General features: G+C 45.2%; 1 protein-coding gene across 2 annotated transcripts in view; it reads right to left on the bottom strand.

Annotated features, from left to right (window-relative positions):
- The window catches only part of NRP1 (neuropilin 1), a 113427-nt gene extending 101817 nt beyond the window's left edge, over positions 1-11610 (bottom strand). For both annotated transcript variants that reach the window (XM_062506816.1, XM_062506825.1), the window contains exons 1-3: positions 11525-11610; positions 10914-11359; positions 7480-7654 (exon numbers count right to left, since the gene is read on the bottom strand). In XM_062506816.1, the coding sequence (XP_062362800.1) occupies positions 7480-7654; positions 10914-10980 (242 nt within the window). In that variant the 5' untranslated portion in view covers positions 10981-11359; positions 11525-11610. The remainder of the gene's footprint in view (positions 1-7479; positions 7655-10913; positions 11360-11524) is intronic.
- Positions 11611-14797: the final 3187 nt, after the last annotated feature.

Raw genomic sequence — 14797 nt, 5'->3', positions numbered from 1 at the left:
GTCACCCTGTTTAAAAAATTGTTTGGTTACTCGGGATAAAGAAATAATCATTATACCAAGCTGTGTGGTTTTATGATGGAAAACTGTGGCTTGGTGAGAAAAGTACCAAGGTCAATGCAATGAAAATCCCACAGTGAACTCAGACATGATTTCCGAAGTCAGTGGTGGATAGAGGCCAGGAGAACAAAGTCTTTCCTGTGGTTCACTTGAAAACAATTTTTAAGATTATGGATAAAAATAACTCTCCAGCTTGAGAGAGTTACTAGCTTGATAAAAAATATCATTAGAGAAGATTTTCTAAATGTTTTATAAGGATTGCTAAGGTTGACAAAATTACCTTGTTTGACACTGGATCCTGTTCTAAAATACTATGGCCAAATCAACTAACAGGAAAATAGTAAGGCTAATCCTTTTTCATTCTTTATTCTGCCAAACCACTGCCTCTTGCAATCAGGATTGATTACAAACACCCAATTAAGAGGCATTTGGAACATGATCTGAACTAATCCTGTCTCTTTTTCTCTTTATACCTAATTATCAGCCTTAAGATGGGCATTAGCACTTTAATTAGTAGATTTACTTTAGGAACTTCTACATAAACTAAGAAATCTATAACATAGACATAAATACGTGTACACATGCACAGCCCTAAAGAGGTGCACATAACATATGCCTATATCCAAGCAGTTTGGGTGATATATAAGCCTAGACATATACATATGAGTGCATGTATCTCCAGTTTTCAGACATAATTTCATTCTTTGAAAATACTACTAAAGAAGATAATTTAATTTGTTTTCACATTAGCTGTAAAAAGATCTCTATATCATAATTACCAAATTATGATCCAATGTTATACCTTGCAATAAACTATAATTAAGAAACTAAGAAACTAACAGAAACACATAGGTTTTTGTTTCAATTAGATTAGCACAGGAGAGGAGGGAAGAGAGAAGAGCAGTATGAGGTTGACTGAAGACATATTGAGAGTTTCATGGAGCTAATTCCAACAACTCTGGGTTTCAATTTAGAAAGGACTTAGACCTTTGTTCTGATTTTGTTTATCTCTGTCCGCAGAAAGGATGAAGGATTAGGCTTAAGGGAATCCATATTTGACCCTCAAATTTTTCCTGTCTGAAGGGCATCTGGTTGTAGCACATCTAGGCAGAATTCTCCTCACAGTTAAGTGTCCATTTATAACTGGTTTTATAGTTTTAATGTGCTGCTGTACAGAGACTCAAGTCAAGACTTTCCTGTGACTGGGGATGCACCCATACACAGAGTGCAGCACTGAGCTCTGCATCCCACCCCTCAGCCCTGGACACAGACCAACACAGACCCTCTAGCTATGACCAGGCAGTTTGGGCATGGATTTCCTAATACCTTTTCCTGAGAAAACTCAAACTCAAACCACTGCTTTAAAAGAACAAATTGCTAAACAGTTTAACAATAGAGACTTTCACAAGAGTTAACTGCTTGGATAAAAAACAAAGGTATTGTTTCATTACATATATATACGCAGTGATATAATCAGATAAATATATAATTTCCCACTTCTTTTAACTCTCATTTAGTCCCTACAATAAAATAACAGGGTCTTTAGGTATTTGCATCTGTGTGTGCAAATACACGTGGAATCTTGTGGCAAAGAGAATATCACATATACTTTCATAATGCAAAACATTTAAATTAAGGAAAAATTTTGGGGGTACAAGTGTTTTATGCTTCCCTGATCCTGCACAGGGAATGGGCTGAATCCTTTCCTTGACAGGAACCTTTCCTGAAGCCTTATGGAGGGCACCAAACAGCAGTGGTCTCCCAAAGGGCTCTCTGGGTCTAGCTGAGTGCTCCCTGAGAGAGCCTTTCATGTGCTTTATACAAAGCAGAGAAATGCCCTCAAAGCACACCCAGAAACAGGAGATACCACATGATCCCCAAATCTACTGCAACAACTCGTCTCAAACTAAGCCAAAACGTCTTGGTTGGTTTTTTTTTTTTTTTTGGTTGGTTTTTTTTGTTTGTTTTAGGAATAGAATGAAAGATGACCCCTTCAACCCTTTAGTAATTCCAATTAATCCCTTGCTAACCCCAAACAGTGCTTGAGGGACAGATTTTTGAGGGAGACAAAAAGGATAAGATCAATATAAGATGCTGTCTCTTCAGCCCAGGTATGGCCCTCCCAGTGTGTCAGTGCCCACATCCCACTCTGGCTTTGACAGAGAGAGGTCCAGGTCACTGCCTGGGACAGTGCAGCCCATGCTGGGGTGACTCCACACGTGTGAGCTGGGTGAGATAGTGAATGCAGCTCAGAGCAAGCAGGGGAGGGTGGGCATCCTTCCAGCTGCCTCAGCAGTGAAGAGGGGGCATTCCCATATCTCCTGAATACCTTGTCCAGCTGAAATCCCCTAAAAGCTCAGTGCTGATGCTTAGCTGATGGGACCAAGCCAGGCAAGCCATATTACTGTTGGAAATCTCAGAGGCCTTGGTTCCTTCAGACCTCTCTGCTCAGCAGTGGGCAAACACAGCCCATGCCTTCCACAGCCCTGAACAGCTCTGTTCCTGTGCTGCTCTGATGCTCTCCCTGCCTTGTCAGCTGCATGCACTCCCTGCCTGCCGAGCCCCATGGTAGCTGGGCAGAGGGAATTAAGAAACTCTGACTGACATCTGCTATCCAAACAACTGGTACAGTCATTAACCATTCTACAGGACCTGTGCTGAACCCTTCTCCACACTCATCAAGAATGATGGGAGCCAGCTCTTTGGGAGTGGAGGGCAAAGTTCACACACTTCCATGAGCAGTGAGGCTGCACACCCCTACCCCTGAGATGTCCCTGGGGCAGTTTTTGGGAGGAGCTCAGGGCTGCCCAGGCTCCAGGTGCACCTGGGGCACGCAGGAAGCAGCTGTTGTGTGCAGCTGATGGCAGAACCCTTCTGACAGGCTCAGTTGGCAGCTCAGCAGGATCGTTCTTGGGTGGTTCTGCAGGTGGGCAGCAAGGACATGGGCACTCTTACTCCCATCAGCTCAACCCAAAGGGCTTGAGCCACCCCTGAACAAAAGGGACAGACACGAGGCACAAGTCCTGCTTAAAGCAGACTTCCCTGCATGGAAGAACAGGAACCAGGATTTAGACAAAAGCAAATGAAAGCTTAAACTATGCAGAAACTAAAGAAAGGCTGAGCCATGACTTCGCTTTCTCCTGTTTACTTTACCAGCCCGAGTTTGTTATACCTACAGATTTGTAGCATAAATCCATTGACATTATTTAGAAATAAAATGGATGGATGAATTTCTAACATCATTAAGGTCTATGGGAGCTATGTGGAGCTATACTTTCACTCTGTAGGTCTGAATACCTATGCTTTCTTCCTTACCAGAGGATCTGGATGAGCCATTTTCTTCCATGTAAACAAATACAGATATTTTTTGCTCTGTATTCTATAACAGATCACAATTTCTATACAGCTCATCCATGTAAGTAATCTCTAGTAAATGCAATGTGAAGAGTAATTATCTGACACCTCTCCTATAACTTGAATATTTCCAAAATGTGCAATTTTTCCGAGAGGTTTGACAGCACTGTTGTATATAATCCACAAGTGTTAAGCAAGAATGATATTTATTTTCTACATATATAAATGATGGCCATTAAACTAATAGTGCTGTGTGGCATATCTATGAAAACCTTGTAAAACAATACAGTCAAGTCTGGCAACAAAGTTAATAATTTGTCAGTAAGGAAACCACTGTAGGGCTTTCTCTACCCAACCCTCCACCTTTCTTAAGCCCTTTTCTTCTGAAGCTTCACATTCATTTTCTTAATGTTTTTAACCTAGTGTCTGTGAAATTTTTATTGCTCCCTAGATAATGACATCTGATCTGAATGTAACCACACACCTCTTTGCTCAGCAACATTTGTCACAAACCATTATAAATTATCATGCTGATAGTGTGCATTGCTGGGAAACCGGAAAAGTTCCATAAATTCAAAGTACTGTATCAGTGACATTCTTGTTTATTATCTAGGTATAAAGTTTTACTAGATTCAAGATGGCTACATTTACACAGTAGGATACTTCAGCAACACGAGATTTGTGCAGCTTGCATTAAGTGCTGAAAAGCATTTACCACATGCAACAAACACTGGAGCATTTTAACTAATATGTGGCCATATGTTTTGTCTCTTCTATTCATTTTAACTGTGTTCCTGACTCCAAGAATGCATGCTTATTATTGGGACTTGTTTGAGAAAAGACAAAATGGCAAACAAAAAACTACTCTTCTCTTAAAAGTACAACAATAATTGCTGTTTCTTGGCTTCCTGAAGAGGAGGCATAACACTAATTACAGTTAAATGTTAAAAAGAGACTGTGAATTTTTTCATTATAGATGTCCTTGATAACAATCTGTGGTCGACATGTTTATGTACCTCCTGCCGAAACCCAGAATTTAAATGTTGCTGGTACAGTAGCCCTGTCTAGAAGATTGTTTATTAGATGAACCTAGCTTGTGTGAACATCTTTTTAATTATTTGCATATCTTTACTCTTCAAAACTGTGAAAGTTGAGTCCTTTGGAATGCTTCCAGAGAAAACGGAATTTTCACCACATTTACTTGAAATTTAAAACAACTCAAATGGTTCTGATTGTCAGAAAAACATACATATATGAATTTTATTAGCAGTCATTTGAGACATACTTATTCATTAAAGCATAGCATAATAAGTAGGTAAATCAAGGGTATATTCTTAAATTAATTTCAAACCCTAACATACAAAGAGACTAACTGGGAACAGCTTCAGTAATAGCTAATGCTTAAATGTGCTGCTTTTGATTCTCCTCAGAGAATCAACCTTTCACCAGTTTTACATTTCAATACATCTGGCCCTCTATATAGAGCAATATTTTTAAAGTTAGGTAAAGCCTCTTGATTTCTTGTTGGCACTATGGAATAAAAGGTAACCTTTCCAAAGTGTTTCCCTGCCTGTGCTCTGGGGGTCCTGTTATTAAAGTTGTTTTCAATGCTAACTAAGGTCCAAGCTGCAATGAACAACATTATAAAGAGGATTTTGGGAGCTAGGCCAGCAAGCTAATCTTCTCTAGTCTACTCTAATTGTATGGGACATTTTTTGTTCCCAGACATGAATTCCCTTATCTCTCATTTTCTATCTGCATTTCATATTTAAGTGGTTATTAATTTCCAGTGCTAAACCTTTCAATAAACTAGAGTGTAACCTACATTACACATTTCTAGATTGCAGACCGAGTTTCTAATAAGCTAAGCATATTAGAAAAAAAAATGTACTTCGCTGGAGAACAGAAAAATCTTGTGATACATTTATTGCATTAATCTCCTGTTGTATGCAATATTCAGTATGAGGAATGTGAATTTTGTAAGTAGATGCTGAAATTTCAGACCACGGGGATGGTTGACAAATTCCTGCTGCTGAAATAATTGCTCTGGTCCTAAGGTTTTTTGGGGGTTTTTTTGGTTGGTTTTTTGTTCTGTTTTTTTTTCCTCAAATACAATCCCTCTCAACTTAAAAAGAGCAATTTTCAATACAAACGAAGTAGCAGCTGAGTAATTTAGCATAGCCTAGAAAATTAGCGTTTCAGCACAGACAAAATAATGGTAAAGTCATCACCATCATACACTGCAAAGACAATGCAAACAACCCTGTTGGGAGACTTCCTTCCACTCACTACCATCTCATTACTGGTTTGGGCTCCACTTCAGGGGCAGAAATAATGCAGTGGGGAGAGTGGACAATGAACACTGCGAAGGAAGCAACAGAGGGAGGGAGTCAATCCTTTCTCTGGACCCAGTTCAGCTCAGTCTAGCACTGTTTAGCACAACACTGTGCCACAAAGATTACTTGTTCTTCGAATAATTGTATGCTGTACACCATTTTACTGCTGCCAAAGACCATGATGGTTTTACAGAGTTGGAAAAACACACATTCTAGCAAGGGAGAAAAAGGATTTGACACTGAAATATGCTTGATTTAATTTCCTAATTTCTCTCTAAGAGGCAAAGAGTGACATATATTTTGAAGCACTAGCAACGTTCCACAGAATGAAAGCAAAACCTGTATCAAGAAGACACAGAAGTGAACCATTGCCTGAGTACAAGACATTAAAAATTAAAGAATGGGAAGTCAGGGTGTGAACATATGGTGTGAATACAAGCTGCAGCTCCAACACCACAGTAAAAACTCATTTTCGCAAAGTTTTGTTTTATGAGCACAGGGCTTTCCTGCATTATCACTCAACTATGGCACTGAAATGCTGATCTATAAGTAGTTATAAAATACCACAAAAAAGCAACTAAGCACCACAATGCATCATTCAAAATTCCATTTTAAGAAAAAACAATAATTGTGATCTAAGTAATCAATTTATTAAATAATAGGGCAAAGACATGCATCATAAAAATTAAGTCCTTGAATACAGGTGCTCTCTTTCCCCAAGTCCAACACTCTCATCTCATGGTCTATCACAACCACTCCTGATAAACTGAGCATCATTTTATGGGACAAAATCCTGTATGCTCCCATGAAATACCAAACACCACTGGCTACTGAGTTTAATCTTTCTGTCATGCAGAGAAAATCTTGACTTGTAGCATTAATGAACAGCAACTCTCTTGCAGTTATCAGCGGGGGATAAAGAATTATGATACACAAGAAATATTTAAGTTACTATGATACTCCAGAAATATTTAAATAATGAATCACTAAAATATTTTCTTCATGCAACAAGCAGGCTGAATTCAGAGGGCACGTTGAAGAGGGGAATGATCTGACCATATGTTGCCTTGCACAAGCTGTGAGATTTACAGATTTGGGGAAAAGTGGAGAACAGCTTCTGGGAGGTTCCGGTTCTCCTTCTCACTTTTGGAACTGGTGGTCAAAGGGAATGTGAGGACAGGGGACAAAGGGATCCTCAGCTCCCTCCCTCCTCTCAGGGCTCTACAGGAGAGCAGGAGGAGGGGAAGTAAAAGTTTCTGGCTATAAATCAGCAGCAAAGGGAAAAAGAAGGAAATACGACTATCAGTTCTCCAGTCCACCAGCCCTTGAAGGGGGAGGACAAATGCCAGACTAACTCCGCGTTAAGAAGATTTGGCAATTCATAAACGGCCTGTCTCTTTCGTGAGAGTACAAAAGGAGAAGGAGCTCCTTTTTCAAACTCAAACTCTAACGAGAGACTTACAAGAGGAAGCGGACCAGCAAGCGGTGCCGCACCCCCACTCCGCGCATCACCCCCCTCCCGCAGCGCACCGGGCGGCGCAGCTCAGACGCAGCTTACAAAGCTCAGACGGCTGTAAGGTCATTTTTAACACGCAAGCACGAGCACACCTCCCTCCCTGCCCCCGTCCGTCCGTCCGTCCGTCTGTCCCTCACTCCCTCCCGGCCCCGCTCGGCCCGGCCCGCAGCGGCCGGCAGGTGTCGCCGTGGCGCTCCGCAGCGCTCCCGCACTCACTTGCAGTCGCGGTCCTCCAGGTCGAAGTGCGGGTTGAAGTTGATCATGATGCGCTGGTAGGGCTCGGGCGCCTGGATCAGCCACTCGCACTTCTGGCTCGGGTGGTAGGACTGCGGGTAGCCGGGAGACGTCAGGTACCCGGGGCTTAAAATTTTGATCGTGTCGCCGCACTTGTCTGCGTGGGAAGAAAACACATGGGCTGGTCTCAGTGTCCCCGGCGAGAATTCGAGCGCGGCCCGCAGCAGCGGAGCCGGAAGACTGCCGTGGGAATGCCGCGGGGCCGCAGTCTTCTTCAGGCTAAACTAGCATCCTTATGCTTTTAAAGGTATCTGTGCTACTTTCTAGCGGAGGGAAGAGGACTCCCTGTCCGCCCCCCATTCCTTAAATCCAGGACAGCCAGCAGGTAGCAGAAGGCACCCCATTTCTAAACAGTATCCTTTTAAAAAGCCCTCCACTCTAACAGAGCCCCTTACAGTGTTAAAACGTTGCACCTTCATAACAGCGTTAATTTTGGCTAAGAAGGGATCCTGGGACAAAATTAACTCCAAAAACGAAAATCGTCTTAAGTATGAAGTTTTAAGAAAAGCTGGGAGGAGATGTTAAGGGATGCCATTTGACCCTCTGCCCAGCTATGGGATAAGTCTGGTCTGTGTCACCGACCACTGGGATTGTATTGGTGGATTCAATCCCATTCGCAGGAGACTCTCCCTTTGTTTTATCAGTCCATAAATCTAGGCAGGTTGAAACTATCTGTGCTCTTCAAACCCAGGGCAGAAGAGAACAAAGTAGCTCTAGTGAAGCAGAAACCATCCGCTATTTACTCTTTCAAGGAAGTTTGTTCATGCTTGGAGACTGCATCAAAGTAATGGAGCAGAACAACCTCCCTTCCTCTTCCCTTCATTCCTTCCTCCCCTGAACAACAACAAAAAAGATTCATTTCTAAGAGCAAAATAGTTGCAAAAGTTTCTAGAATCACAAAGCGCAACTGTGAAGTGTAGTATGCTGCATCTTGCTCCTTTGGTCAGCTATGTCAGGGTTGCAGTTTAAGGTTTATAGAAAAACTAAAAAGGGACAAAAAAAATACAACCTACACAGTCACTCACTTCACTATCCAGAACAGGTTTGTGTTACCAGGTTTTTTTACTACTATGGATTCCTTTCTGAGGACCTTCAGATAGGAAAAACTTTCTCCAAGTGTTGGCTGCTTAATTTTGAGCAATAAGGCATGACAGTAAACTATGCCCAGGAAGAATGTCCCACTAAAGCAAGATTATGTATCACTACATCTCAGTAATGGTATATACAGGCTGCAGTGCTCTACCTAATACATTCCCTGTGAAAGCAAAATGGCAATCCTTGCTCTCAGCATGAATTTATAAATATACAGGACTTTATTGTAGGAAAAACAGGTCAAATGGAAAGGAATGAGGAAGCACACATCAAAAATGCATAAAGCAACACTCTTTATAGAAATTATTTGCCATAAATTAGCAGGGAATGGGTTGATAGGTACTCAGATGTATGGTCAAAACCCAGATACTGCCAAGCACATTGCGGGGAAAGGCTATCTTATTGTATTTCTGCTGTGCCTTTGCAAACAGGCTGTTTTCCTCTGACCAGAACAAAAGGCATTGCTGCTCAAAGCTCAAAAGCTGTCACTGGTGATCTTGCTAATCCGCTGTCTGGGGCTCTCAGGGAATCTTGCCTTTTCCTCCCTGTGTAAGCATACTCGGAAAGTGATCTTGTCTCATTAAGACCACTCCAGCCCAGCAAACAGCATGGCAGGGTCTGGCATCTGTTAAATGCCTGAAATAAAGCAGTTACTGCTTCTAGTCACTTGACAGAGTTGACAGAGTCACTTCAGAGGATGCTGAGGTGGACTCACTACCACCAGCACTCCTTAATCTGCGACTTCTGGGAAAGTGACAGTGTAATAAGATAATGCAGTCTGCTAGACTCCTTGGCTCTGTGCAATCTCTCACACACTTGATTAAGAAGAGCAGTTTCTAATGACTTTGGACCATTAGTTCCAAATAAGGTTAATGAATTAATTTAGTGGACACTAATACTGCGTGTAGGTGAAGGTGGCATTAGTAGGTCTAGTAGGTTATAGAGGAGGTTAATGGCCTTGGTGACTCGAGCAAGACCACCACATTAACCACTTGTGGTGGAGGCTTCTGCCCAGCAACTCACTCTCCTCCCCTTCTTTTCACAGGGAGAAATGATCAACAAGAGCATGGGGGTGGCCCCCTTCTGTCCCTCAGAGGTACAGGGGGGCAGTATGGGTCTGTGTGGGAGGCAGCTGCCCACACCCCGAGCTGGGCTGGAGGGATGAGCAAAGTGAACCTCTCAGAGCATCCTCACAGCAGGCTTGGTGTACCCCTAGAGCACCCTTGCTCCTGTGCCACAGCACTGAGGGAGAAAACTCGTCCTAATTAAACTAAGCAGCCTCCTCAAAACATACTGGGAAAGAGATTAACTTCCATCATAAAATATGCGATTTTAATACTCTTACTTGACACTCCACTTGCGGTCTCTTATTAAAACAATATACCAGGGTAAGTGGAGGATGCTCTCTTTTTTTTAATTACTTTGATTGAAAACCCAGTCAGGCAAAAGTAAATATTTGATAATTAGTTAATAATAATTGCTCAGGATTTGTCAGGAAAGGAAGACTGACACGAGCTGTTTCATGTGCAAGACTTAAACGTCAAGCAGTCCCACAGTTAGACCATCTTTAAAAATGCATCATGCAGTGAAATATTCACGGTGCCCTGGCATTGTTCGGGGAAGGAGGAGCACGCTGCTTTTAATTAGTTGCGTTTTCAAGGGCTGCCTGACAGTAAACTAGCCACATCACGCATTTGTTATGGGATTTCTCCTCTTGGAAGGCAGTCTCGAGCCTTCACAGAGAAGCTCAGCTCCCCCCTTGGCACAGTGTAAGTTGCACGTAAACTGCAGGCTTGGGAAAGGGGTACTCCAGAGAGTTCTCTGTGTGAAGATTATTCGCACTTACACACACAGCTAGTAGGAGGCATGATCTAAAATTTTACGCTTTAGAAAACAGAAAGGGCGGGCAGGGAAGAGAGCCTTCCCTTTAAAGCGTTCATTATCTTTCAGATATCGAAGGAGAGACATTTAATTGCCTATGGGACGGGACATTATTAGGATAATTGGCTGTCCTGATCTAGTGAGAATGAGCAGCCGGCTTCACACAATAAACCGAAAGTGCCGAAAATAAAGTCGGAAGACAACGTCAGGGCGGGCGATCCTCAGGCGAGGACTGCGCCGCATCCCTCCTCCGGAAGAAAGTTCCCCCAGCCGGGTTTATGTCGGTGCCGGTCCCACGGCCCGCCCGCCCGCCGCTCCGGCAGCCCCGGAGCCCGGCCCCGCAGCTGCCCAAACTGAGACCCGACGTCCCCGGTGACACTCACCGCTCCGCAGAGCCCTGGCGAGGGTGAACGTGAGGGCTGCACAGTGCAGGAGAAGTCCCCAATCCATTTTCCCTTCCGACAGCAGGGAAAGGAGGAAAAAAATAAAAATGCCCTCGACGCACAACTCTTCTTTAAATTTTCCACCCGGAATGAGGAGCAGAAAGCACGGTCCGCAGGGGCAGTCTCGGGGGCAGAAGAAGGCTGGCTTCTCTCTGTGCCTCAAGCCGCCCGCATCCTGTCATTTAGCTCCGGCTCCCTCTCGCTTTCCCCACACTTGTTCTTTCTCCCGGCGTCGCTGCCCCTGCCATTCCCAGCGAGACTAGAAAGCCAAATGAAAACGAGGGGAAAAAATAACAAAAACAAAACCCAACAAACACACAAACAAGACAGACAAAAAAACTGGCGGCTGTCGGCACCTCGGGAGCGCTCTGCTGGGCGAGGGTGCTCTGCGGAGGGGAGATAAGGAAGGGAAAGCGGCCGTGAGCGGGGACCAGCCGGGCGCCGGAGTTTGGCAAACTGCGTCCCCCTGCCTGCCCCGCTCTCCAGCGGCCGCGGCTCCGTGGCAGCTCCGGAGCCTCGGGGCGGCCGTGCCCGGCGGTGCCCGCACTCACCTGCCCCGGCGGGAGGCGAGCGAGCGAGCGCGGTGCCGCCGCAGGGACTCCCGGACGGCCGGGGAAGTGGGAAGCGCCCGGGCGGCTCCTGCTCGCAGCCTGAGGAAGAGGAGCGCAACTCAGCGGCAATAAGAGAGGCCGAGGAGCCGCCGTCTCCCAAGCCCCAGTCCCCACCCCCTCCCCGCCCTCCTCCTTCTTCTCCTCCTCCTCAGCCCCCCAAGACATCGGCAGCGCGGAAGAACGAACAAACAAACACGGCGAGCCCCAGCTCTGGCACTCAGGCGAGGCGGGGACTGGCGAGGGGGAACGCGAGGGGCCGAGGGTGGGCGAGAGGCGGCGGCCCCCGCCCCGGCAGGTAGAGTCGATGCGGGCGGTGGCACCACCTGCGCCCGCCGCCCCGCGGGCCCCTGCCAGCCGTGTCCTGCCAGCCGTGTCCTGCCAGCCGTGTCCTGCCAGCCGTGTCCTGCCTGCCGTGTCCTGCCGTGTCCTGCCCGGCCGCCCCCATCGCCCCGGCCCCACACGCAGACACGCACACATACACGCACCCTTGCCCGCCTCCCGGCTCGCTCGCCTCGGGTACCCCCTGGGAGCCCTGCCCCGTCCCTTCCCGGGTCATCCCCTCTGCCACCTTTCTCTCCTCCTCCATCCTCTCCCCCTCCCAACTCACTCTTGTTTCATGCTAGAGTGCGTGTCCCTCGGGGTCCCTGCCGTTTCCCCAGTGTGACACACCGTCCCTTGTTGTCCCCAGTGGGACACATCGTCCCTTGTTGTCCCAGGGCTGTGCTGATGTGGGGTAAGCTGCCAGGACCCCCCATCAGAGTACCCCCCAGGTGTCAGGCTCATCTGGCCACCGCATGTTTGTGTCTCGGGGGAAGGCCTCCCTGTATCCCCTCTCTTCCGACCCTCTTCCCACCTCTCTTCTCACTCGCTCTTGCTGTCATTCCCGTCTCTCTCAGCTCCTGTTGCAGCTTTGCCCCCCTCAGTCTGTGACTCATGAAGCCTCTTGAGGGGCTGAGGAGCTGCTGGGGTCCGGCTCTGCTCCCGATGGAGATGAAGGAGCATGAACTCCTCACTGGGGAGTGTGCACCTTCTGAGCGTTCTCCCCACCACCACCACTGGCACCAGAGGACTGGAACAAAGTGAGGACATATTTGACTCTAAATCCTGCTGCTTTAGCTGCACGGTCTGGTGCTCACCAGCTATGGGCCCTGTCTCTTCCTTGCCCTATTGCCCTGCCTTACAGGCTGTCCCTGCACCTGGGGAGTGATCACCTTGCTGAACCCGACTGCTTCTTTTATGGAGTACTTCACACACCCTCTATGTGAAGGCAATGCAGTCGCTGCGGTAGGGGTTACAGGAAGAGCTCCAAGGCTGAAAGCTGAAACACAGTGTTAAATGGTCCCCAAAGACAAGTCTGTGCTAGGAAAATTACCTGTAGCCAGTGGCGGATGTCAGCCACTCTCATCTCCCAGGGCAGTTTGAAAACAATCTGTTACTGGTGTATAGTCAAGGCAAACTCTGTTGATGCTTCATCAGGAAAAAGGCCTGGTAGAAGACCTGCTCCATAAGGAGTTATTTTTAAGGATGCAGTTGGAAAAGAGATGGACTTTACTGAGGACAAGGTCATCCTCCAAATGTAGCCATGGCAGTAAACCCATGTCCACTCTGAAGATATAGCCATGTTTCAGATAGTTTTCAAACATAGTTGTCATTCTGCAGCCACACAGATTAACTACAAACGCGTTACATCTGTGTGCAGAAACCCTACACAAATCCAGCTTCCTCTATCCCTTTGTCTCTAGCCTGGAGTCTGAGATTTCTACTCTCACTCTCCCTCACTGCCCTTTTGAAGCCCTGAGTTTAAGGTCATCTGAAGTCTGGAGATTAAGTCTGTAGGAAATCTGTCTGCTGGTTTCGTACTGCACACTCTTTCACCACTACCTTTTGAGTATTTTCCAGACATTCCCCTTCTCTTCTGTGATTATATTTCTCTAATATTGTGCACTAAAATGCAGTTTGATTTTGTTATATTCTCTGTACACTTAATTCTTTCCTTTGTCAGCTTTTGGCTGCTTCTGGCCCTGCCCATGCCCCTGCTCCTGCCCATGCCTGTGTCTGCAGGCAGGCTAGAAACTAGGCAGGCTGGAACTAGTCACGTTGAGTTATTGGGTTCAGTCTCATTTCCCTGTCTTTAGGCAGTCTCTGGATCATCATTTGCAATACTTATGCATTTTCTTGATTGATTGGGATGTATATTTTATGGGTAGCACATTAAGCCCCCTTTATTTTTTTTTTCTTTTAGAGACATTCCCAGAACATGGGGGAGGGGGAGAATTAACAGTGCTTTCTGATTATTAAAACTCATTCTGCTGGACAGTCCTTGAGATAAACGGGTTCTGACCCAATCATAGTTAGACTGTTTGAGCAACAATATAGCTTTTAAAGTAAAGTAAATCTATTTTTGAAAACAGAAATTACCTGTTGATGGTTGCTTACTAAGGGTTTACAGAAATATACACATACATATTTGTTTTAAAACCTGTTTCAGAAACCAAGATTAATTCTCTGAGTGACAGACACAAAGAAAGAATGTACATCAAAAATACACTTAATGCATGACAGTGATGGTCCTCTTGCTTTGGGATTAGCATTGTCTCTCAGCTGATTTCTAGGAATCTGCAGAAAGGAAATAATCATTGCCAGCTGTATGCTGTAAAGATGCTCCCAACCAACCAACCAACCAACCAACCAACCAACCAACCAACCATTGTGTTTCATCCATTTTTTTTTTTTTCGTATCTGATTAATAAGTTGCTTTTTGCACATGGAAACATAGTTTTTTAGTAGCTAGTGTATTTTAAAGAAATTCCTTTCTCTGGAAGAAAACACTTAAATGCACGCATAACGTGTACATTAGGCAAGATGGTATAATGTGATAAATTGTAGGATAATGATGAAAGTTGCTTTTATCACCTGAGGCTAGCCTGTAATCACTAATCCATATCCAAGGTTTATTTCAACATGCTTATGTCTCAAATATCAGTGTTTCCTCTTCTTGCAGAAGAAACAGGCTGCAAAGACAGCTGAACAGGAATGGTCTCTTAGGGCTAACATGGCCCATGGAAGAGGATTTCTGCCCTTTTTTGGCACTGTGTGGGTATTTTGGATTCCACAATTGGACTTTATTTTTTTTTTCCTGCTGAAGTCTCAAGGCCTAGCAAATATACCACACTCTAATCTCCTTTCCCATCATAACATGAATGACACTACTCT

The sequence above is a fragment of the Cinclus cinclus genome, chromosome 1 (genome assembly GCF_963662255.1).
Source record: "Cinclus cinclus chromosome 1, bCinCin1.1, whole genome shotgun sequence".
Lineage (NCBI taxonomy): Eukaryota > Metazoa > Chordata > Aves > Passeriformes > Cinclidae > Cinclus > Cinclus cinclus.
The sequence above is the reverse complement of the archived record's forward strand: the minus strand, read 5'-3'. Positions and strand labels throughout refer to the sequence as shown.